We start from the raw sequence: 25,556 nt of genomic DNA on the forward strand, positions 1-25,556 counted from the left end.
GGATGACCCAGAAAACACAGCTGTGTCTGTCTCCAGATTAACTGTGACAGTATATGTGTTCCCCATTTGTCCCCAAAACAACCAAACTTGCACTGTGTCTGTAAAGCATGTTTAATTGCTCAAAGTGTTTGGAACCTACAAGATTTGCACAAGGAAACACATGTATAACAGCAGTACTTTAGCTCAGCCTCACATACTATAATCTCTGTTCAGGGTCAGTTCTTACCATCAATAGCCAGAACCAGTTTGCACCATCATTAAAGAACTCTTCCTCTATTAATCGCTCCATGCTTTGGAGCGATTTCTCACTGTGATACCATAACACTTCAGTGACACTCCTAACTCTAGAAGCGCCAGGACCCTACTATCCATGCTGTTACTATCCATAACATCTCAACCGCTAACCTCAGACATTTTTCAAACACACTATTGGTGGAAACGAAACTCAGTGACGGAGCCCGTGACTGCAATGCACAGAACCCGGGTTTGATCTCAGCACTGAAACACAGAGAATATCAAGATTCAATATACTAACAGAAAATAAAGTGATCTTGGCTTCTTTGATACACCGACAATAAAGAGGTCTAATACGTTTTAGAACTTTATTTTAATGTAACTATATGCATAAGAAATACACTCATATTGGTTAATAGAATGCAATTATGTTTAACTTATCCTACACAATCTTGTCCAGAAATGTGGTACATGGTATACAATTTAAAAAACAAAACAAAACAAACAAACAAAAAAAAAAAAACAAATAAAACCAAAAACTGCAATCTGGTTTATTTCTACCTATTACAAATGTATAAAAGATCTTCCATCAAATGCTGCTGAAGGCAGCAGAACCTTGAGAAATATACCTTTGGTTTGCCTCAGAAAAGTAACACATATTGCACTGTAAAGGTTTATAAAATTGGCGCAAAACATTGTTGTAATGTTACAATACCAGTTTTAAGAATTCAGTAACTAATGGGAGCCTATGGACTACAGGTAGAACTGTAGAAGCCATCTCACCAGCTGTACAAGTAGACTGTAAGTACACTTAAGATCATTCTAAGACTATCAGCTCACTTCATCTGCTGAGGTCGACCAGGAAACCTTAAGAATATACCTTGATTTTTGTAAAGAAAATGGAGTTTCGTCAGTGTTTTAGTTTACAAGTAACAGTACACTAACAGACAAGCTGTTCCTTCTGCTGTCAATATTCATAGAGTGAACTGCATGAGGACAGCTTGGATTTTACTTTGCATTAGCACTTTCATGCAAAGTAGCCCAAGTTGATGACCTCATGACTATAAAAGTAAATCTAAAGAAAGCAAAATGGCCCTTCTTGGAAGACGAGAAAGACATCCAGCCACAGTTGTAAAAAAAAGTCTTATCAAAACAATGTAGCCTTTTATGAATTACGCCTCAATTACAATTTTAAAAAAAGTAGCCCCAAAATAAGCAGCTCTGAAAAAGAAAATATAACTTAAGGTATTCTGAAAAGACAAAGTGAATACAGGTTCAAAAATAATTAAGATACATTTTCCTAAGTCTACCTAGGACCAGGCTGTAAAGAATTCTACCATTTCAAGTTTACCACTAGTTACTAGCTATCAATTTACAAGTAAGATGTTCATATTTTTGTTCCTTTATCAAGAGAAAAACCTACCTTCAGACTAGACTATGAGGGTGGTGACTGGGAGGGGGAGATTAGAAAACAAGATCCAAACAATCCCATGCAAATATCACATTTTTCAAATGGAAGAACCCCCAATTGTACTACAAGTTTCAATCATTAAAGACTCTTTCCATTGAAACAATTCTAAGTACAAATACATGGCACCAAGGGCCAAGCCTAATATAGGCGTGACAACCAAGTCCTTGTTTTCTGGAAGAACAATCTCAAAAAAGTCTCACTCAATTAACAATGTACTCAGGTAACAAAATCTTGTTTTTAAAGATCAATTTAATGAGGTCTTAATTTCCTTTATATTTTTGTTTTTTAAATTTCTAATCTTAAAGAACAGATTAAAACAGTTCAATTCCCAAAAGGAATTGTTTTCCTTTGCTGTATCAAAGAATCCACAAAGACCTCTTTCTCAGAACCAACTAGCCCCCAGCCTCACTTGGGATGCATCTTTTTCAACATCTTGAAAAGACAATGTAGGTAAAATGTGCTCATGAACATTAAAACTAGTCATTAGAAAGACGTAACTAGCTTTATAATTTAAGTTTTAAAACATAAATACTTGCAGCTTGATCTGCACTGACAATGATTGTCGGAGCCTAGAATTCAACATTTACAAATTCGCATGCACACACAACACACACACTATAATCACACAACTTATGTCTTGAGAGAATCTGCTTTTTAAATCTTTGGCCTCCCAGTCAATTCCAAGTTCAACCAACTTTAAGTAAAACTTCACTCAGAATTTCACCAAGCTTTTTTCATCCATACATTAATGCTTGTCGTATCTTTCATGAACTGTCAAAATCTGAAGCCTGCTCAGAGATCGCCAGGTTAAAGAAAATAAATGAAATACTCAGGTTATTTCAAAACAGAACATGAGCATCAAAATGTCACAATTCCCAACTGGGATCATACTTAATTCACTACTACCAGTAAGAAAAAACCCATGTTGGGCTCTTTCATAACTCTGGCAACAGCCAAAGAGCACAGGGAACCGGATCTGGGGCACATGCAGTTTCTCTACAGCATCCCCAGAGGAACACCGGGGTAGCTACAATTCACTAGAGGCCTCACCTGTACAGAGGCGGTCTCACAGGGACAGTGAGGACACCCACTTGTTTGTGGTGATCCCTGAGAAAGTATGATTCTTAAAAATCTGAACTGTACTTAATTAACATCAGCCTTTTTCAGGCACTCTCTGGAAGGAAGATGCGGCTGGTTGCTTCCATTCTAGATTAGCCAAGTGACAATGGCTTCTTCTCACAAGTGATACTCTAGATTTGAAGGATGGCTGTATCTGGATCCAGGTTTGTGGCTTCCAAATATCACTTGGAGTTCTCTACTCGGTTGAGTAGCCATCCCAACACCAACCATCTACTGAAAATAAACTATGGTTCAAAGGACAATTTATCACTCTGAAAGAAATAAGCTTTTTAAAAACAGCAAAAATAACTCTTGTGGCTGATATTTGAGATTAAATTTTGTTCAATAGCGATCTAGTGGCTTACTGCAAAAATCAGACTGAAGAGCTGTGAAATTACACATATGCTCACCATTCAAAATAACTTATATGAAACGAATTCCGGCATAGATAAGAGGTGAAAATTAAACTTAAAAAAGAAAAAGAAAAAAAAAAAAAAAAGACAATGGATTGAACCTGCATGTTCCATTGTTCATAAACTTACACACACTATTGTTCTACAAAATAATTGCAGCAAAAAGGGAAAACAACCCTTTTGCAAACAGGCCTAAAAGCATCCCTCCAAAAAAGAGAAAAAGCAAAAACAAAAACCATGCATATATATGTATAAAGTGTTACTATTTAACACAATTCGCTGGGGAGGGATTAACTGCATAGGTTAAAAAAAAGAAAAAACATGTGCAATCTTCCGCCAGCAAAGCCCCGAAACAACAAACACCAAAACAGCACTTTATCCGATTAACATAGAAACACAGAATATCAGAGTAAATCAGGAAGCAATTACCTGGAGAGATACAATGTCCACTGTTGAGGATTTTTCTTCAATTTAAATGTCTTTTCTCATCTCTAAAGAAACTGTAAAGTGCTAACTTTATTTATATGAAGCAGGCAAATTCTTCAAGTAATTTGCTAAGCCAATTTTTATCAATCTAAACAAGGAAGTGAAAATAGGAAGTAAAGTGAAAAAGACAGGAAAAAACTGATAGGTGGACAACCCACGAAAGCATGTTCTACCATCTTGCCCTTCTCTTTCACCTGACTGCCCAAGCTAACAGATTTAGGTACATTTTCTTATACTGACTCCTAGGATTTGCTAAAATGTATGCAACAATCACTATAGACATAGAGAAAAAGAACGTCACTTAAAAATCAGCACTCAACACTAATTAAAGCAAGTTAAGTTTGTCTACTGTCACAAACAAAAAGTAGATGCACGCTCATTAACTGTGAACTGCACTTCGTCCACGGCTGAACTACTCCTGCCCCTCAGCTGCTTTTTCCAGGAAGTATACATTAACCAAATGGCGATTGAGGTGTTTGCTATAATCTTTTTCCTTTCTGAAAGAACGGTCACAGAAAATACAGACTTTAACTGGCAACCCTTCCTTTCCAGCTTTTGAACTAGCTTCTTGTGGCACTGGCCGAGCCCCATGTAACCCAGAATCATCACTGCCCTCCGACATGTTGTCACTCAGGTCACTTCCATCATGGCTATGGATGCCTTCATCTTCATCAATTTCCTGAGACTCGTTTTCGGCCAAAGTGATCGGTGGTGATTCTGTTTCACGGTCTGCTGGTGGGGTAAGAGCTGACACCGGCTCAACTGCATCTTTCACAGGGACACTGTCTACTATGTTCTGCTCAGCAGACACTTCCATTTCACAGACTCCAGTGGAGTCGGCCTGACCCTTGGCCTGCAGTGCTTCACCACCTGTTGCGTTCGAGTGTTCAGAGGATGAAACACTGGTAGACTCGTTGGTAGCAGCAAGCTCAGCTAAACCCTCAGCGGCTTCCTCTGTTCCTACTTTCTTGAGAGGGGCTATTTTATTTCCTTCTCCATCAGAGACTGGCTTTCGGTTGTCAGGTGTCTCTTCTTGTGAGTTTCCCTTTGGCGGTGGCGGTGGTGGGGCTGGAAGATCCTGTGCGCTCTTGCTTTCCTTCAGAAGCTGGCTGTCTCTAACAGGCACTAAGCCAACCTCAATAAGGACCTGCTCCTGCCGCACCACCTCATTCTGCACATCCGACTTCTCCTCTGTGTACTCTTTTCGGGGAGATGACCTTTTGGTAATTGGCTTGACTTGAAGAGATGGCTCCATGACAGGAGGAGGCTCCTTCTGAACAGACACATGAGTAGAAACCGTCTGGGTAACCTCAGTCTGAGCATGCTCCATAGGAGAAGGCAGCTCTTTCTGACAATGCTCCATGGAAGGTGGTGGCTCCACCTGAGGCAGCTCCATGGGAGAGGGTAGCTCCACTTCGGGAGGCCCCATGACAGGGGGCTCCACCTGGTGCAGCTCCAAGGGAGGAGCTGGTTCCCTCTGGGGAGGCTCCACGTGCTGTGGAGGCTCCACGGGAGATGGCAGCTCCACCTCAGCAGGCTCGGTGGGAGGAGGAGGCTCCACCTGCGGAGGCCCTGTCTGGGAATCCTCCACATGAGCAGGTCCTGTCTGAGCAATATCCATGGGAGAAGGAAGCTCCGTCTGAGTAGATCCTGTCAGAGTGAGCTCGGGAACTGGAGACACCTGATCCAGCTCGCTGGCAGGGGGCTCTGACTGCGCAGGTTTGCTGCCTTTCTTACTTGATTTACTTTTTAGAGTTTTCTTCTTTGCACTTTTCTTAGTGGAGGCATTTTGCTTCTTATTGTCCCCCTTACTCTCCTCCATTCTGCTGTCACCCTTTGGCACTTCGGTACTATTTTTGGATTTGCTTTCTATCTTTTTTTTCTTTTTTGTCACTGGTTCCTCATTCACGGGACTGTCTGAAGACTGGGCTTCAGCATCCATCTTTCTTTTGTTTTTCTTGCCTTTACAGGACTTTTCTGAATTATCTCCTGTATGCACATCTACATGTTTCGTCTCTGCTGCTTTAGTCTCCGTCGCTGATTTCCGAGTTCTGGTGGTCACCTGGACCACTGGGACACTGCTACAAGCCTTCTTCTCTTTTGAAACATCTTTTCTCTCTACTTTTACAGGTTTCTCATTTTTCTTTCCAGACACGTCCCCCTTTGTTTTTGTCTGCTCTGTCTCTGTCTTTTCATTGGTGATGGTATTACTATGCAAGTCAGCCTCCCTCTTTTTGGTTTTCTTTAGTTTCACTTTGGAGACATCCATTGTTTTGCTGGGACAGGTAGGATGCTTAGATTTGAAATGATATTGTAGATTACACTTCTTGGAAGCTGCGTAGTCACACACGGGGCAGTTGAACTGCCTTGGGTTAACATGCAGCTCTACGTGCTTTTTGAAGTTGCTTCTATCTGCTGTTTTGTAGTCACAGTGAGGGCAATTAAGAGGTTTAGGCCCATTGTGAACCTGTCTTGCATGCCGGGTCACTTCATGCTGATTAGAGGCCACATAACTGCACTGATCACATTTAAATGGCTTCTCACCTAAAGGTAAAGATGAGATGTTACCATAGATAATATACACAAACCCAACATTAAAACACCCTTAGGAGCTATAAATAAAATATAAACACAACGACCACTTAGTGTAAAGACTTATCATGCATCTGGACTTTCCATATTTATTTGTATAGCTAATCTGGGCTGGAGGCTTTATTCTCAAAATAAATTGGAGGAATAATCAACTCAGTCAACCATTATCTTCAAAACATTTATTAAGTCACCTTCCTGGCACTTGTGAAGACCAGGCTCAGGTGGGACAGAAAGTGCTAGCACAGTCCTCTGGAAGCTAACTCTGAGACAAAGCCACTCCAGGAGAAAAAAAATGTTTTTAAGTTTTTGCTCCTCATCCTCTAGAATCTTTATACAAAAGTAAGATGTAACACACTCTAAAGCACACACATTTGTTAAGGGAAACCTGGGAGTGGAATCTATAGCTTTGAGCTACAGTCACAGGCTGTAGGTCTGTTTTACGGCTCTGCTTTAGCCTGAGGAAGTAAATCTAATCTTTACCCATCACAGCAAGGCTAGGAAAGCTGTAGTCAGCAAGTTTTTCTAATAGCAGAGTGTTTTAAAGCAAAAATGTGGCTGAAGTCAACTAGACAACTTACAGTGACTTCTTTTTAGTATCTCAACTTCTCCATTAAAAAAAAAATGGACAAAGAAACTAAATGAACACTGGCATACAAACACAAAAATACGGTATGTAACACAAGCAGACAGTCAGAATCAGACACACAGAAAGCCAGAGCCCACCCACCCCAAAATCACAAGCATTAAGAAAAAAATCTACCTGAATACATACCCAACTAGATCACACTCTAGTAAATATTACCAATTGGTATCCATACCCCACCGGTCCAGTGGAATGCATAACAGAGAAATGGAAATTGACATTCATGAAAATTAATCTTTCAAACATCCTCATTTATTAGTATCCCAAGTTTTCCTTAAGAACAATTAGACATTAAGCTTAACTACGACAATATAGATTACAGCACTAGAAATGTCTGTTGAAAGAATTCTAAATTACCCAAAACAGTACCCAGGTTTATCAAATTAAGTAGGTAGGTAAATGGAACAAATTCTTTCCATGTTAAAATTCAAGAGTTTCAGCCAGGCATGGTAGCACATACCTGTAATCCCTGCCACTCAAGAGGCTAAGACAAGAGAACCACTATATTTGGGGCCACGATAGGTAACTGCAAGAGCCTATCTTTAAAATGTTTTAAAAAATGAAAAAATAAAGCCTATGAATGTAAGTCAGGGGAAAGGCCTGGCAAACGCAGGGCCCTGGGCTTGACCCAAAATCTGCAGAAAGGTTGTGGGAGGTTTCTACAGCACACACCTTCCTTCCTGTACACTTGGCCCTACAGTGTCCTCACCAGTAATGAATGCTCTTACTTAACAGACAGACAGCATGGATGCAGACAGGTGGCCTAGTGGTAAAAATCCTTTCTACAAGGGGCACAGGAGAAGAGAGGGAGGATGGAATTGGGAGGGGATGGGAAGGGGGCTACAGCTGGGATACAAAGTGAATAAACTGTAATAAAATAAAAATATTTTAATTCTATTAAAAAAACAATATCTAATAAACAAAAAAAAATCCTTTCTACAGTTAGACTGTCAGGAAAAGCAAATGAGCTCTACACTGCTTGCTCTGAGACCTTGAAGACTTTTTTAGTTTTATTTGTTTTTTTTACATGCTCTCTGCATGTTCACCTGCATGCCAGAAGAAGGCATCAGATCACACTATAGATGGTTGTGAGCCACCATGTGGTTGCTGGGAACTGAACTCAGGATCTCTGGTGCTCCCAACCACTAATCCATCTCTCCAGCCTTAACAAAACGCTGTCTTGGGAGCAATAATCTCATAAGTAAGAAACGGTTAACAAAGAAAGCAAACAAACATACAATATACATGATCCTGTAATTGTTCACTTAAACGAATTGGTAGCTTTCAGTATGGACAAAACAGCAGAAAGGCCAGGCCTGGTGTTACTTGCCTAAAAATTTCAAGATCACTTCCAAGCTACCTTAAAGAGGCCAGCCTTGAGACCCTGTCTTCAAAACAAAATACTTAGATTCACTCCTCTGTCCCAAAATGAAACTAGGCATGGTGGAATTGCACACCTGTAATCCCAACTTTTTTTTTTACTTTGCTTTTTTTTGACAGACAGGGTTTCTCTGTGTACCCTTGGCTGTCCTGGACTCTTGTTTTATTGACTAGGCTGGCCTCAAACTCACAGAGATATACCTGCCTCTCTCTGCCTCCTAAAGTGCTGGGATTACAGGTATGTGCCACCTCACCCAGCTACGTAATCCCAACACCCTTAAACAACAGTTTTTTTAGTAAGGTACTTCTTGCCAAGCCTTAAGTAGCTTGGTGAAAAAGCCCACGTGGGTGAAAGCAGGACACAACTCTCACAAGCTGTTCTTGTGAGGTTTCCACGTGAAAGCCCTGAATGCATATCCACACATACTCAATAAATTAACGAGGAGTTTAAAAATTGGTACTGCTACACTGAGAAACCCTATCTCAAAAACAAAAACAAACAAAAAAGACACTGTAGAGCTGGCCCAGTGGCACACATCTGTACTCCCAACACTCTGGGAGGCAGAGGCAAGTGGATCTGTCAGTTTCCAGCACTGGTAAACATGTATTGCTAAGGGTGTTTTTTGTCATTTTTTGGTTTTTTGTTGCTGTTTTTTAAGACAGGGTTTCTCTGTGTACCACTGTCGATTCTGGAACTCACTCTGCAGACCAGGCTGGCCTTGAACTCAGGGATCTGCCTGCACCTGCCTCCAGAGCACCAAGCAAAAGGCCCATGTGCACACCACCACCACTCAGCTGTTTTATAAAGAAATAAAGATCAAAGAATAGACACAAACATCTGTGCACCCTACAACTGATCGATACAGTAGATAGATAGACTAATATCCTTCTCCCCATGAACTATAATTTTGTTTAGATACGGTTAATAGAGTAAAAGTTTGAGAACTACAAAAAAAAAAAAAAAAAAAATGGGGGGAGGGTGGTGAGTCAGGGCTTCTCTGTGTAGCTTTGGCTGTCCTGGAACTCACAGAGATCTACATGCCTCTAACTCCCAAGTGCTGGGATTAAAGGTGTGCTCCACCAATGCCCACCTTGGGAATAAAAATTCTAACTTCTCATTTTGAGAGACTTATCCTTATGTATCCTCCCTAAGCATGTGTCTCTAAGACTGGCATCTTCCCATTAACAAGTTTTTAATTCTCAGTATCCTGCATGTATACAACAGCCAGTATGTATTAAAAATACTCACCATAGTATAATAATTGATAACTATGTTTTAAAACACTGCAAGCAAAACTCCAGACATTTAGCAAATCCAAATAAAAGGCAAAGATTACTAATTACGGTAAAATGACACAGATAAACATTTGAACACTGCTCAGTCAATGCAAGAATAAATCTAAGGAGTCATTCTAAACTAGTGATGATCCATCATCATAAATAATGTGTCAGCTACATGTGACTTCAAATAAGCTACATCATGGGGTAAATATCATCAAGCACTTATATTTAATTAACTTCCAGGAATAAAAAAATCAAATGTTGCAACATGAAAGCAGACAGCCAGAAGGGAGACATGCTACAGAGAAAAAGAGCTGTATGTTTTCAATACCTAAAATCTACACATTATAATTAAAAGCCAAAAAAAAAAAAAAAGTTACCTCAGAGCGCTCGTTTCCCTTGTCTGAGGACAGGGATTGATCCCAGGTCTTGGACATGCTGCAAAGCCACACTACACTGAGCTACATCCTCCCCCGCCCCAACACACCCTTGTATCTGTTGTTATTTTTATTTCTATGTAGGCCAGGCTTGCCTAAAGAGTTTCATCAGTCTGCCTCCCAAGTGCTGGGATTACAGGCTCCCTTCAATGTTTATTAAAGAACATTGAACTACAGAACATCAATCCCTCCTGAAGCTGCATTAACTGACCTTAAATAATAAATTAGGAAGCACCTAAGAAGTAGGAACATTTTTCAGTAGCCCAATTTACTAGCTTAGAAAACACTCCAAGCACATCAACATAAGCATATAGGATCAAAAGAAAACCTGGCAAGGCTGGGCATGGTGCAGCAGCAGGCCTTTAGTCCTAGCTGTTGGGAGGTAGAACAGGTGAAATTGTGAGTATGAGGCAAGCCTGATCGACATGAGCATAATGTCGTGAGCTCCAGATCAGCCAAAGAAAGAAGAACACTAACAGTCTGGAAGTGAAGCTCACTGATGAGACCAATGCTTAGCAGAGTCAGCACTTTACAATATTTACTGAGCCAAAGCAACAATGTACAAGAAAACTGTAACTTAGTAATGTAACTTTAAACTTTCTATGCATATTACCAGCTCCATGGGATCCAGCACCCACTTCCACCCTCTGTGTGGGGGAATACAGCAGAGAGGGTGGGACTGGAGAAGAAAAGGAATGGGCCTATGACGTAAATTGAATTAATTAATTTTAAAAAGGTTAAAAAAACCAAACAGAGTCTAATAAAAGTAAAAAGTAAACATGGGTAAGTCAGAAAGAGAGAGAAAGAACATAAAGATGTGTGGACAGGGGTGTGGGAATGGTTTGGAAAGAGTTGTGGGAAGGAAAAAAACGTTAATATAGTTTTTAAAAAATTATCTGGTCTGGAGAGATGGCTCAGTGGTTAAGATCACTACTGACTGTTCTTCCAAAGATCCTGAGTTCAATTCCCAACAACCACATGGTAGCTCACAACCATGAAATCCGATGCCCTCTTCTATCATGCATAGGTACATGAAGACAGACCTCTCATATTCATGAATAAATCTTTAAAAAAAAAAAAAAAAACAACATGATTAACTATGGGTTACATCAAATGTATTGCTTGTTACTGGGGCTAACCCCCCCCCCCCCCCGCCTCAGTGGAGATTACGGCATGTGCCATCACGCACAGCTCTACAATATTTTGGTTTATTTGAGAAAGGATCTTGCTATGGAGGGAGCCCTGTCTGGTCTGGAACTTGCTGTGTGTACTAAATCAGCTTCAAACTTCATTTCCACGTATTGGGATTACAGGTATACAAAAAGATTGTACACTTCTTTCTTCCTACTACTTAATAGCCAGTATGCATGTATCTATTTGGTTTCTTCAAGGTCTTGCTATGTATATAGCCCAGACTGGCCTCAGACTCACAGTAATCCCCCTGCACTGGTCTCTCAAGATGCTGAGATCACACGACATCATACCTAGCTAATGTTTTTTGTTTTGTTTTGTTTTGTTTTAACTACTACAAGTTTTGTTTTGTGACAGTGGTACTAGAAACAGGCCAGGCAGGGCCTCACCATGCTTGGCAGGAAACATCCCCTGCCCTGTATGAGATAAACCCATGTTTATCTCAATTTATCTCAATTCAAACAAGCAATGTTTCCATAAACTCTATAACCACTGTGCTGCACAGATCTAAGGTAATCATGTTCTTCAGGGACGGGTCTACTGATTTTCTCAAACAAGAACTTAGCATACGTGCCCTATAGGGTATGCGTTCTGAATCTGGACAGAGAATACTCTGTCTAAAAGTATTCACTAACACTCAGTCACGGCCAAAAAATGGCACTATCTGCTCCAGGCTAACTTTCATTTACTTTTGGTCTTTTGGATTTTCTGAGGCTAACCCCACTATGTTGCCTAGGTAGTATGGTTTAGGTTGGCTTGAGTTTCAGCCTTCCTCCTGCCTCAACATCACAAGAGGCAGGATTACAACATGTACCAGAACACCAGTAACATTCACCTTTTTATTTTATGTATGTTTGTGTTAAGGCATCAGGGTAAACGAGATGTGAAGATGTCAGAGGCCACCTGAATGGAGCTGGTTCTCTCCGTCCACCACATGGAGTCTGACCTATGACAACCCTCCCCATTCCCATTTTAGTTTTGCTTTTTTTGGGGGGAGTAGGGGGGATGACACAGGGTTTCTCTGTGTAGCCTTGGCTGTCCTGGACTCGCTTTGTAGACCAGGCTGGCCTCAAAATCAGAGATCAGCCTGCCTCCTGATTGCTGGGATTAAAGGCGTGCACCTCCATGCCTGGCTTGGTTTTGATTTTTTAAGGTGGGGACCTGCCTGAGGTCATGGTGGCACACACTTTTCATCCTAGCACTTCTGAGGCAGAGGCAGGCAGATCTCTGTGAATTCCAGGACAGCAGTAGTTACATAATAATAAGATCACATCTAAGAAAATACAAAAACCAAACCCTCCAAAAACAGATATAAAGAACTCGGTTCCAGTTCTAAAGCAGATCCATTAGAGGTAGTTTACAGATTCCTGCCGTGGTGGAGGCCACCATTTCTTACCAACCTGAGTGAGTGCGCATGTGCCGAGTCAGATGAGTCTTCTGAGAACTTGAGTAAGGACAAAGTTCACATTTATAAGGGCGCTCTCCTGCAAAATTATAATGATAGTGTTTAAGATGTAACAATAAACCAGAAACAATTCTAAGCGGAGTAACTATTCCCTCCCACACACTTTTGGATATTCAAGTTTTGGGGGTTGGTCTGGCTAGGTTTTGTTTATTTTGGCTTTTGAAACAAGTCCTCCTTGGTAGTCCAGGCAAGCCAAAACTCAGTCCTGTCTCTGCCTGAATACAGGTTTACACAACCATGCCAGGAAAGAATATATCTCCAGCTGTTTTCCATTTTTTTGAGACAGCATTTAAAGTGTGCAAACTGTCAATGAACTTGTTTGGAACTTACTCCTCAGCCTCTGGGCCACCTCAACAATCTTCTGTCTGGATACCTTTATTTTAATGTTTTGTCTTCTCTGGGGAACCAGATTACTTTGGGGGCAGCATCATGCCCAGCCCAGACCAGCATGGATGACCCTGAACTGACTGATCCTCTTCCCTCACTCAGCCTCCTAAAGTTAGGGTTACAGCTGTGAGACACCACAGCCACAGCTTGGTAATTTTCAACATAATTCTTCCCCCACTACTGGTAGTGTCAATCAGTCAATCTCAGTTTCTGAATGTAAATTAGATATGAGTGGCGGCAGGGGGAGGGGCGCTAAGGGGAGCTGGGAATAGGATGAGCTGAGTTGTGGTACACATCCACGCCTGCAGGGCAGCCCATACGCTCATACACAGAAAAAACATTTTGTTTTTCAAGACAAGGTTTTTCTGTGTAGCCCTGGCTGTGCTGGAATTCTTTGTAGACCAGGCTGGCTTCCAACTCAAGAGATCCACCTGCTTCTGCCTTCCAAGTGCTGGGATTAATGGCATGCACCACCACACCTGACTAAAACATTTCTCTTTTCTAAAACACATTTTTTTAAGGATAAAAATAAGAACAAAAAATTTACAATGTATTTTTTTAAAAAAGTAGGCATGCTCAGTTTCCATGTCTGATCCCAGTATTCCAAAGGCTTGGGCAGGGGTTCTGAGTTTTTAGCCACTTTGGTTTAGACTTCCAGAGTAGCTCATCTCAATGGGGGGGAGCGGGAGCTTAAAATGTTGTTTTCAAGCAGTATCCAAAACCTATTCTTTTTCTTGAGCCAGGGCCTCACCCTCAGGTACTTCTACTTTGACCTCTGGAATGTCAAGGATGATGGCATGTGTGTGTATATATATATGTATGTATGTATGTACACACACACACAGCACCAAAGTTCAAGGAGTTACCTTTAATTAAGTTTTTTTTTCCCCCTAGCTGGGCAGTGGTGGTGCACACCTTTAGTCAATCCCAGCACTTGGGGGAGGCAGAGGCAGGTGGATCTCTGTATTCTAGGCCAGCCAGGCTACAAAAAACCCTGTGTCAAAAACAAAACAAAACAAAACAAAAATCACCTCCAAATCACAAATCTTGGCTAAGGATGTATATAGTTCAAAGTGAAACTTGTACTAGGTGCTTTTGAAGCTCTGAGCTCTGATCCAGTAACAGTTTCCTGATGTGACTGCTTCTTATTTTAAGTTTAATATACTTATATATATTTAAACATGTGTGCCCATGCATGCCCAGTGCACATGTTAGCATTTGTTCGTACAGATGGCATGAATTTGACCTAAAAGTTAAATACCTCAGTGGTACAACCTGCCTAGCATACGTAAAGCACTAAGGTCAAGCCCTAACAAGAAAGAATCGGTCCATTAATGAAGGTGCAACCATTTTAAATAGGTGGCTTAATTGCAGCAACTCTAGCCAAGGGTGGCAGTACACACTTACAATCCCGGTGCCTGGGCAGAAGCAGGGGGATCAAGAATTGGAGGCTAGCTTAGACCACCCACACACACACCCACACACAAAGCAAAACAACACTTCATTGAACATGCTCTTTGAGGCTAAAAATTCACCTAGTGGCAAGTCTGCGGTCATGTATACCTTTGCTCCTAGCACTCAGGAGGTGGAGGTAGATGGATTCCTGAGTTCAGGCCAGCTTAGTCTACAGAGCTAGTTCCAAGACAGCCAGGGCTACAGAGAAACCCTATATCTTGAAACACCAAAAAATAAAAAAATAAACAAAAACAAAAAAAATCATGGTGGCTGGGGTGGGTCATACATATGGGGTTTAATCCCAAACTCCATGGCAAAGACACGTGCCTCTATGAGTTCCAAGCTGGCAAGGGAGACACGGTGACACCTTGTCCTAAAATACCTATATACAAATAATAAAATCCACATAGTGACTTAACATAAAACAGTGTTGAATTAGAAGGCAGTACAGAGGATAACTAAAGCTACTTAGTTGCCAGTGACTGAGCACTAACATGAACAGAGGGTCTCAGGAAGTTCCCCACGTGGCCTTTATTTTTTTTTCTGCAGCCAAGACAGGCCTTGAACTTGTGATCTGCCTGCTTCCCAAAAGCCACAATTACAGGCCTGCACCAGGAGCCCAGATATGTTAAGAACACTCAAAGCACTTAACTTGCCTTGCCACCAAGCATATGAACCTGAGTTTCATACCTGAGACTAAAGGAAGGTAGGAAGGAAAGAAGGAACGAAGGGAGAGGGGGAGGGACAGAGGGAGGAAGGAAGGAAGGGAGGTATTAACAGATATTAATGCCCAAAGTGCAAAAAAAAAACCGACCTGAATATTCAAACATATAGACAAAATGATACAATTCCTACATTCAGAAATCAAGAAAACAGTCTGAAGACTGTCGAATTAAGACACTAGTTGGAGCCCTTTTTAATACCTGCCCTATTTCCCAAACAACTGACACATAGGGCTGTTTAATTTACCAAAAAGCTTTAAGCACTATAACTGGGTAGATATTCAACTATTCTAACCCAATTATGCTAGTCCAGCTACCTCCCAGCATGTTCCCCTTACTTGCTATCTCAATCTCACCTTGGTCTTCTTTTGTCCTCAAATGGCAAGTGCCTTCTCTCTCGCCTTCTTTCTTCTTCCTTCCTCTTCTCCCATCACTGAGATGTAAGTCCAACCTTTCTACCTCCTCTGCCCAGTTACTGGCTGTTCAGCTCTTTATTAACCAATCAGAGATAATTGGGGAGCATTCTTTACTCAACAAAAATACAGGAAATTCTTCAATAATCATGACAATGCCCATGTCTGTACTGCAAATGGATCTCAGGACACAGAAATCAGCATCTGAATACAGAATACACAAGACCAACCCCTACCATCTTCCTCTTTTAGTCCTCTTCCCTAAAAAGCTCCAAGTTATAGAACGAATAATACAGTGCCCCATGTAAATTAATCATACACTCGTTAAAATGGTGCAATCACATGTGCTTATTATGCTCTCATTATCCAGGAGCTAAAACAGGAACTCAAGTTCAGCCTGAGGTATATAGCAATATCCTATTGAAAAAGAAAAAAAAATGATAGAAAAAGAGAAGGAAGAAAGGATGGAAAGAGGAAAAGAAGGCAGGCAGAGCCAGGTAGGCATGGTGGAGCATGCCTTTAATACCAGTAGGCAGAGGCAGGGGAATCTCTGAGTTAGAGGCCAGCCTGGTGAATTCCAGGACATCCGAGGTTATACAGAGAAACCCTGTCTTTGGAAAAACAAAACAAAACAAACAAACAAAAATCCTGAAGACTGGAGAGATGACTCAGCAGTAAAAAGGACCTGAATTTATTGGATTCTCAGTACCCATGTCACTACCACCTGTAACTTCAGCTGTTCTTATAGCCTCTCCAAAGGCATCCACACACACCTAACATATACTCACAAAGAACAAACATAAAAATTAATCTTTTCAAAGGAAGTGGGCATGCTGCTTCCAAGATCACACTCAGTTTCCAAAACCCACAGCAGGTGGCTCACAACTGCTTAGAAAGGGAGTGGGGGTCAGTGGCTCTGGCCTCAGGGCACCTGCACTTATATGGAAATGCAGAGAAAGTTGAAAAATAAATACATAGATAAATAAATTTTAAAGTGCTAGGCATGATGGCTAGCACTGAGGAGGTAGAGCAGGTAGTTTCTGCAGTTCAAGGGAAGGCAACCTGTTTACACAGCAAGTTCCAAAACAGCCAAGGCTATGGAGACACCCAAAGAGAAAATTAAATAATAATGATTCGGTGGAGAACACAATACTTCCATGGAAACATAAACTACAGTCTCCACCCCACACACAAATAATTAAAATTAAAATCTCTGCTGTAGTTTGGCTGTTTTTTCAAAACTGGGCCTCACCATGTAGCTCTGGCTCTCCTGGAACTCCTTATAAACCAAGCCTGCCACTTCCTCCCAATGCTGGGATTAAAGGCATAGACCCTATGTCCACCAAAAAAGAAAGAGAAAGAAAGAAAGAGATAAACAGAAAGACAGACAGAAAGAAAAAAAGACAGACAGACTGAAAGAAGTCTAATTTTCCTTGTTCTTTTGGTTCCCTATTAGAACTGTTCTTCAATCAACAAAATGAAATTTAATGTTAAAAATACTTCATCTCTTTAGCAATTTTCCCCTTCTTGGTTCTGAGACAGGGCTTCATTTGCAGCCAAGAATGACCTTGAACTACAGATTCCCCTGGCCTCAGAGCTTCTGGAGTGTTGGGATTACAGAAAAAAGACCACAGGTAGCTCTGCAAACCTGCTGAATTCTACAGCAACCCCACAGCTCTCCAAATACATATTTAGCTAATTTTAGTACTGTAGAGCTCACAGCATTCTGTATCAGGGTATATTTGTATAAACCAAGATTTCTTCCCAATGAACCGTGGCTATTACAGTGAACCACTTGTTACCTGTTTATCCTGTACCATTTTTGTTTGTGGCCAGGTGTCACTGTGTAGGCCTGGCTACCTTGGAATCAGATAGACAGAAAAGACATAGATATAGATAGCCTCACACTTGCAGCTCTCTACCTGCCTATGCCTCCACACCAAAGATTTTAAAGATTTTAGTTCAAATTTTGAGGAGGTCTTACTATGAAGGCCTAAATGGCCTGAAAGGGAACTGTTAAAAAGCGTGCTCCTGCTGGGTGTGGTAGATCCTGAGCTCCAGGTCAGAAAGGGCTACATACACAGAAACCCAGTATTTAATAAAAATAAATAAATTAAAAAAAAAAAAAAAAAAAGGCCATGCTGACTACAAACCCAGGTATCTGCCTGCTTCTACTGAGATTAAAGCCACACTACTTCACCATGCTTGGCCTATTTCTTGTTGTTGTTTCACCAGAGACCAGGTTCTCTGTTGCCCGTGTGTGGGCATGCAGACTGCCCTGGAGCTAGAGCTGCAGGTAGCTGGAAGCCTTGAGTACTGACTGGGAATTGAACTCGGGTCCTCTCACAAGCAGTACACATCCAGCACCAGACTTGGATATTTCAAATTAGACTCTAAAGTTTAAGAAAGTTGTTCAGCAACTTTTGATATCTGGTACATATGGTATCTGGATAAGATAGCAGAGAAGTTTAGTTTAGCAACTGGCTCATCATGGGGAAAGATCCAAGCAGCAGTCCTTTCATAAACTGCAGGCTCCAAAACAACTAGTAACAATAAAATGTTTCTGAAGAACTAAAATGAATTCAAAATCTAAACCATGTGTTGGAGCACAAGCCTCTGATCCCAGCACACGGAGGTGGAGGCAGGTAATTTCTGTGAACTCCAAGCCAGCCAGATTTGCACAGCTCCAGGACAGCCAGGCCTACCTAATGATAAAATACAACCTGAGAGGTTTCCAGAAGTACTCCTATAGCCCTGACTCTCCATGCACAAAGCACAGTTCTTACATACACAACGGTCAGTAACCCTGCCTCAACACCCTAGCTCACACTGCAGAGACGTTAGGAACTGCAGTCTTTCTACTGTACACAAAGTTTCTACTCTTATGGAGGTCCCATTACAGAATCCAAAGCTTTTTGGTACTTTTCTACTGTGTGTATGAGTTTTTCTTGTTTCGCTTTGTCCCCTGTCACCCTCAACCCCATCCCCAGGCCAACCCATCTCAGAGGGTTTCTCTGGTGTCCTGAGATTTTCAACAGCCAAACTTGGGTTTAGGAAAGAAAACAAAAATCATTAAACAAATTTTCAGCTTAAGACCAGTGCAGAATTTCCAACAATTTGTCAAACAGCCCTAAGCACACCTACAATTTTGCAGTATGTATACACGTGCAAAGGAGCATTCTCGACATTGGCAAAAAAAAAAAAAATAGATAGATAGATAGATAGATAGATAGATAGATAGATAGATAGATAGATATAGATATAGATATAGATAAATGCTGAAGATACTCTATGCCCTATAGAGTCAAATATTCAGCCAAGATATGATTCTTCAAGTAAAACTACATCCATCCATCTCCTCAGTATGTGCTTTGCTTGTCTTGGTCATAAGGAGGCTGAAATAGGATAGTGAGTTCAAGGCTGCCAGGATCTTGTGGCTCACATCTATCATCCTAGGCTTGTTAACCTGAAGACTTCTAGAATTCACATCAGGCCCAGCTACTACTGAGCAAACAAGTATGGCACAGGCCTATAATCTATGCAGTCAGGATCCAAAGACAAAAAGGACAGTTTGGAGTTTAAGGACAGAACAATACCCTCGGAAGATCAGGCCAACAAAGGTTATACATACAATTAATTGCCTAATTAAAAAAAAAAAAAAAATCTCCACAATTAGCATGTCCTAGTGGGTCCAGGATGGGTCCCAATCACCACAAATGATGCAGGTAACTATGAGACTGAGGAGAATCAGGAAGAAATTAAGCTTCTAAGTGGTTTTGGGATGAGGTGTATGAAGCCAAATGCTTGCCTCTGCCCTTGAGCTCCTGATCTCCACTTCCCAAGTGCTGTCATTACAGGTATAACCTAGGCATTTCTTTTTCTGGTTGTCTGTCTTGGTTTGGGTTGTTTTTACTTACGGAGGGGAGCAGTGCTAGTATCCAACCCTGGGCCTTGTACATGCTTTCTCAACACTGTACCTGAGCTGTGTCACAAACCCAGAGAGAATTTCAAAATCCACAGAACTCACTATATAGACAAACCAGGCTGGCCTTGAACTCAGAGATCCTCCTGTCCCTGTCTCCCAAGTGTTGGCATTTAAAGTGCAGGCCACCACACCTGGCTATAACTTCGTCTCTGGAATGGTAAGACTGTCTTACAAAAGCATCGAGATAATGGCACTATAAACAGACTAAAAACTGTTGTACACTTAGAATAAATGGTATACTGATTCCATAACCAAAAAGGTTATTTTTTGGGGAAAAAAAAATTGACACCACTTTGTACCTCACTCCTGTAATCAGCAGTCTGGAGGCTAATGAAGGACAGCCAGGAATCCAGAGCTAGCCTGGGCTTCAAAGAGCTGATACCTTCTCATTTACTCATAGTCACTGAAGAATCAATCCATCTAGAATTAGATCTAAGCATACACACCCTGCGTAATCAAGTGCCTCCTCACAATCTTCACTCTATATGGGGAGCCAACAAACAGAAACAACTCTCTCTCCTCAAAAAGTCTGAAAGCAGATTATTTCCCCTAACAGTGATGCCCTTCAAGTTAAAACTCCACTGAATTAGCCAGATACTTGGCTGGACAACCTGACAGGTCTCCTCTGAAATGGGGCTGATAACCAACAAAATGGCTCTGTAATGTCTGAATACATTTAGAGCAAATAACCAACCCTGGGTCTAAACCTTTGATCATTTTCTCTGACAATCTGGATTCCTAGTTTGAGCCCCTTTAATCCCTCCCTCATTCCTGACATTGGTATTGGATCTTTTTTGTTCTTAACCAGAACAAAATTTTCATAAAGACTGATGTTATTTTTACTTTCATGTGCATATGCCAGGAGTACAGGTACAGGCCAGAGGAGGGTGTGGAATCCCCTGGAGCTAGGTTTTGGAACCATCCAACATGGATGCTGGAAATCAAATTCAGAGCCTCTGGACGAGCAGCAAGTACTCTTAAACCATGAAGCCATCTTCCAGTAATGTTTAACACTGCCAGAACTCTGATCAAGAGTTCACAACCACAACAGGGCTACAGGACAAGACCTAGTCTCAAACAAGCTTGTTTTCATACTTCTCTTTTTCTTTAAATTATTTATTTTTATCTTATGTGCCTTGATGTTTTGACTACTTGTGTGTCTGTGTTAAGAGTGTTGGATCCCTGGAACTAGAACTGGAGTTACAGACTGTAAACTGCCATGTGGGTGCTGGGAACTGAACTCGGGCCTCTGGAAGAGCCAGTGTTCTTAGTCCGAGCCATCTCTCCAGCCCCCTGAAAACTTTTCTTTTTGGTGCTGGAGATGGTTAGCCTCCTCATATGCAGGCTTTACAGCTGAGCTATACTCCTAACCTATCCTTCTAAGCTCCTGACTTAAGACTTCTAGGCCATTCCTCATAATCTCTATGCATTGGGATATGCTGAACAAATGTTTCTCTGAAAAGTAGTTCTCACAGTTGCTTGCTTGCTCTCAGGAAAATGGCTTCAATTGGCAGTGTTTCTACTCTGGGCTGATGGTGGCTCAACAGTAAAGTACACAGGCTGCTCTTCCAGAAGAACCAGGGTTCAGTTTTCTGCACCCACATGGCACTCACAACCTTCCTATATATGCCAGTTACAGGGTATCCAATGCCCTCTTCTAGCCTCTCAGAGGCACCACACACATACGGTGCAGTTACACACAGGCAAACGACTCACATGCATAACATAAAGTGAGAAAAGCGGAAAGGGATGCATGCCTCAGTTAAAGAGTGCTCGTCTAGCATGCATGCATGAGGCCGTGTTCTATCCCCCCACTTCATAAACCAACCACAGTCTATAATCCCACTGCTTACCAGGCGGAAGCAAGATCAAAATTTAGACATCCTGGCTGGGCGCTGGTGGCACACACCTTTAACCTCAGCATTTCAGAGGCAGAGGCAGCTGGTCTCTGAGTTTGAGGGCAGCCTGGTCTACAGAGTGATTCCAAGAAACCCAGGGCTACACAGAGAGAAACCCTGTCTCAAAATAAGCATCCTCAGCAACACATTAGTGGGTTCAAGGTCAGTCTGGACTACTACAGATACTGTTTCAAAAAGAGAAGAGGTGGAGCTGGGTATATGGAGCTTGATCAAAGGTTCAAGCCTTTGATCCTCAGTGTGGAGGGAGGCAGAGGCAAGTGTATATGAATTTATAGAATTTAAAGTGTATATGAATATATAGACAGACAGTGCTAGAGTCTGTTTTAAAAAGACAAAAAAAAAAATTAAAAAGTTAAAAAAAAAAAAAGAAAAGAATGGGGATATAAAGTCTGAATGCTTTGTTCAGTAGAGTATACAAGGTTAATCAGTTGTCTTCCCTTTTTTTTTTTTTTTTTTTTTTTTTTTGACAGGGTTTCTCAGTGCAGCCGGCTATTCTAGATCAGGCTGGCCTTGAACTCAGAGATCCACCCATCTGCCTCTGGAGTGATGGGATTAAAGGCAAGGTCCACCAGGTCTGGCTAATAGGCTTTCTTTTCTATCTAAACCCTCAAACCCCTTAGGAAACTGTAGACTATCTTTAGATGTGTTCAGTTTACATAATCTGTAAGTTTAAAAGAAGTCACATTTTGGAAAATACAATTTAGGCTCTCTTACCTGTATGAGTCCGAACATGTTGAACATAATTATTTTTCCTGTCTGAAAAATAGTTGCATTTGCTACAGGTGTAGACTTTCCTTGGGAAATGGTTTCTCAAGTGTTTCCTCCAGTGATACTCGCTCACTGTCGTGTATGTGCAAATAATACACTTGTAGACGCGCTCGTTATCCCCAGCTCTGGTGTGGTGCTTTAGGTGAGCAGTGTAGTGATCATACCGGTTGGTATTGTAGCCACAGCGATCACAGCGGATCGGGCCTTTGGAGAAATCACCCTCTTCAGCAGCGGAAGAGCCAGATTCCCTGGCTTTGGCCTGCTTCTCTGCACTTTCTTCCACAAAAAACTTTTTAGCACTGTGAACCCTGATGTGGTGCACAAACTGCTCTTCGGACTCTGCTTCGTACTGGCATGGCTTACAGCGAAATGGCTTGGCCTTCGAATTCTTGCATTTGTCCTCTGTCCCAGGGGTCTCGGGGGGGAGGTCTTTATTGGAAATGTACATTTCCGGGGCAGCTGATGCTTCAAACACAGGCTGTGGTTCCACGGCACTGAGCTCCAGACCTCTCAGTTCCATGTTTTCCAGCCCACTGGGGTGGCCTTTTAATTCAGGAGACTCCTCAAGTCCTTCCCCTTCGCTATCGGAAAAGTTGTTGTCCCCAACAGGCATCAGTTCTGCCATCTGTCTTTCTTCACCAACCAGGTAATCACAGCAGCTGCCATTTACTTCCCCTGTCAAGGCCACATTTGCTAACATGATGAGCTGGGGTGCAGCCAGTTCAGCTTTGGAGAGGTCGTGGAGGTCGTACATGTCGTTGGGTAAGGCCATACCCATGTTGCCACTGTTGCTGAATAGACTTCCTCCTCCAGAAGACTGCCCCATCACCTGGGTGGCCATAACTGTATACTGAATAAAGCACAACAAACAAACGAAACACCGTTTTAAAACATGCATTTTTAAAGCAAACATTTTCCCAACGTAACCTTTAAAACTCAATGAACTTCATTAACTTCTTCTAACAACAACTTTAAAACACACTTTTGTGGGGTATGGTGGGGCCTGCCTGTAATCCTACCACTGGGAGGATTTGGGCAAGGCTGCTTGCTGTTCATTTTCAAATCTCTTTATTGCAATCACAAAAGCATACAAATGAATAACTATTTCCCCTGCAACCAGGAAAAAAAAAATGCAACTCTCACATCCATTAGGTCTACCACTGGCATGCAAGTTTGTCAACCTTTTTCTGGTGGTTAGCATTTTTTAATGTTAACTTAAATCACTTTTAATAACCCAATCACTGAATAGTTAACTATTGTTCTCACTTCTCCCTTCCGGCAGTTCAGTGGTCTGAATGAGAACCCTAAAAATCCACAGGCGACTCTGTGCATATAATGAGCACAGAAAGAAATCTGGAAGACTGTTTAATTTCTTCGTTGAGAATTCAACTAACTCTAAAAGAATAAACAGTGAAAAAGTAACAGACTTCATTTTTGATGACTCTTACAGGGGCAGTTATGGATCCCTTTGCTCACAAAAGAGGAAGTTTTAAAGTGTTTTTTTTTTCTTTGCTTGAAAACTCCCTAATAGCCGTGCAACTCAACACGTCAACCAGCAACTTTCGCGCATTGTGCTTGACTTGGCCTACTTGCCTAGAGGAAGCCATTACAGATCACCTTCTTGAAAACGAGTTTTTAAATGGTCTCAACCTCCAGCCTCCAAGGTACTCAGAGTACCTCTTGCAATCTAGCAGAAAGAAGCAAGCGAAGAAGACTACAAGGCAAACTCAAACCGAAAATACAAAAAAGCAGACCCGTTCCGCCAAGCGTCTAAAGGCAAGCTCGCTCAGCTTCATGCCCCAACAAAAAGTTGGGACTCGAATGCCATCACAGGAAACAGCGGGCCACAGCTCTCTCCCTCGGTTTAACAGCCGCACCGGTTTCCACAACGGGCCCCAACATCCACCTTAGGGCTCCCCACGCCCCTCGGCGGCCCCATTCCGGGGAACCTCCACGTTTTCTCGGGAAGACCCTGCAAAGCTCGGCCCCGGCAGCAACGTGTTGCACGGAATTCCTCCGTGCTGCTGCCACTAGCGCCCGGCCTCGGCGGCGGAATTCCTAACTGAAATAGGCATTCGGCCATTTTCTCAAAATACCAAGCACAAAGCAGCCTCTTTGCAAACTTGGGCCCTTCTGGCTTCCTCCCCGCCGCCGACCCGCGGGCGGTGCCCCGGCTCCCGGCCGCGGGCGCTGCCCACCACCCCGGGAGGCGCCTCTCCGCCGGCCGCGGCCCCGGGCCCCGCAGCCCCCTCCCCCGCCGCGCGGGCTGGCCAGCCCCGGGACCGGGCGGAAAGTTACCTCGCCACCGGCGTCCGGGCCGGGCCTGTAACCGGGGCTCCGCGGCGCCCTCCCGAGGCTGCGGGGCGGAGGGGGGACGCCCGATCGCTCCGAGGAGCCCCACGCGGGCCCCGCCGCCGCCGCCGCCGCCGCCGCCGCCGCCCCCGCGCCCGGAAGTTTGCGAACTTCGCTCCCCCGCCGCGCAGAGGCAGCGCGGGCCGCAGAAATCGCTGTCCAGCCCGCCGGCGGCGCCGCCCGTGCCCCGGGCTGAGTCGAGCGGGGCGGCCGCCTTCCGGCTCGGCTCGGCTCGGGCTGGGGGGAGGGGGCGGCGGGCTCAGCCGGGACAGCGGCGGGGCCGGGGGCGGTGGGCCCCGGGGGCGGAGGGCAGGGCGGGGACGGGGAGTTTCAGGACCGCGGCCACCAGCAGCGGCGCTCCGACCTCCGCGGCCCCGAACCGCGGCGCCGTGGCGGAAGGGCCGCCCCGGGAGGCTCTCCTCGAGGCCCCGGAGGCCCCCCGCCGCTCCGCGCCGGCCCCCGGCCCAGTCCGGGGCTCGCTCGGTAACCCGATCCCGCCCCCGCCCTCCCGCCGAGCCGAGCCGCCCGAGCCACAGTATCTGCAGATCAGCCCTGGACAGCGCCTCGCGCCGCTCCGCGCCCGCCCGCCCGCCGCCCTCCCCCGCCGCCCTCCCGGAGGGGTCCGCGTCGCCCTACCCTCTCGCCTGCGCGCCCCCACGGACCGCCGCCGCCGCCGCCGCCGCCGCCGCGACTCCTTCTCTTTGTTCCCGGACTTTCGGGGGAGGGGAGGGGAGCGAGAGCGGAGGAAAAAAAGTTGGGCGCGGAGGCCCGCGAGACCCGGCGTGCGATCGCAGAGCGGGATCAGGCCGCCCGCCCTCGCCCTGCCGTCGCAGCGGTGCCGGC

At 43.5% G+C, this 25,556-nt stretch overlaps 1 protein-coding gene across 3 annotated transcripts; it reads right to left on the reverse strand.

Moving 5' to 3' along the window:
• Positions 1-93: 93 nt before the first annotated feature.
• Rest (RE1 silencing transcription factor) lies at positions 94-25,464 on the reverse strand. Of its 3 annotated transcripts, none has more exons than XM_055629398.1 (4): positions 25,350-25,464; positions 22,308-23,211; positions 12,648-12,731; positions 94-6,267 (listed from the first exon to the last, which is right to left on the reverse strand). In XM_055629398.1, exons 2-4 carry the CDS (start codon positions 23,200-23,202, stop codon positions 4,136-4,138), a joined length of 3,111 nt encoding a protein of 1,036 aa, XP_055485373.1. In that variant the 5' UTR covers positions 23,203-23,211; positions 25,350-25,464; the 3' UTR covers positions 94-4,135. The 3 variants fall into 3 exon arrangements, with proteins under 3 accessions (XP_055485373.1, XP_055485374.1, XP_055485372.1); XM_055629399.1 differs by lacking the exon at positions 25,350-25,464 and adding an exon at positions 24,660-24,700; XM_055629397.1 differs by lacking the exon at positions 25,350-25,464 and adding an exon at positions 24,116-24,163.
• Between the last annotated feature and the right edge of the window lie 92 nt (positions 25,465-25,556).

This window comes from Psammomys obesus, unplaced genomic scaffold, assembly GCF_907164565.1.
Source record: "Psammomys obesus unplaced genomic scaffold, mPsaObe1.curated_primary_1811, whole genome shotgun sequence".
Taxonomy (NCBI): Eukaryota; Metazoa; Chordata; class Mammalia; order Rodentia; family Muridae; genus Psammomys; species Psammomys obesus.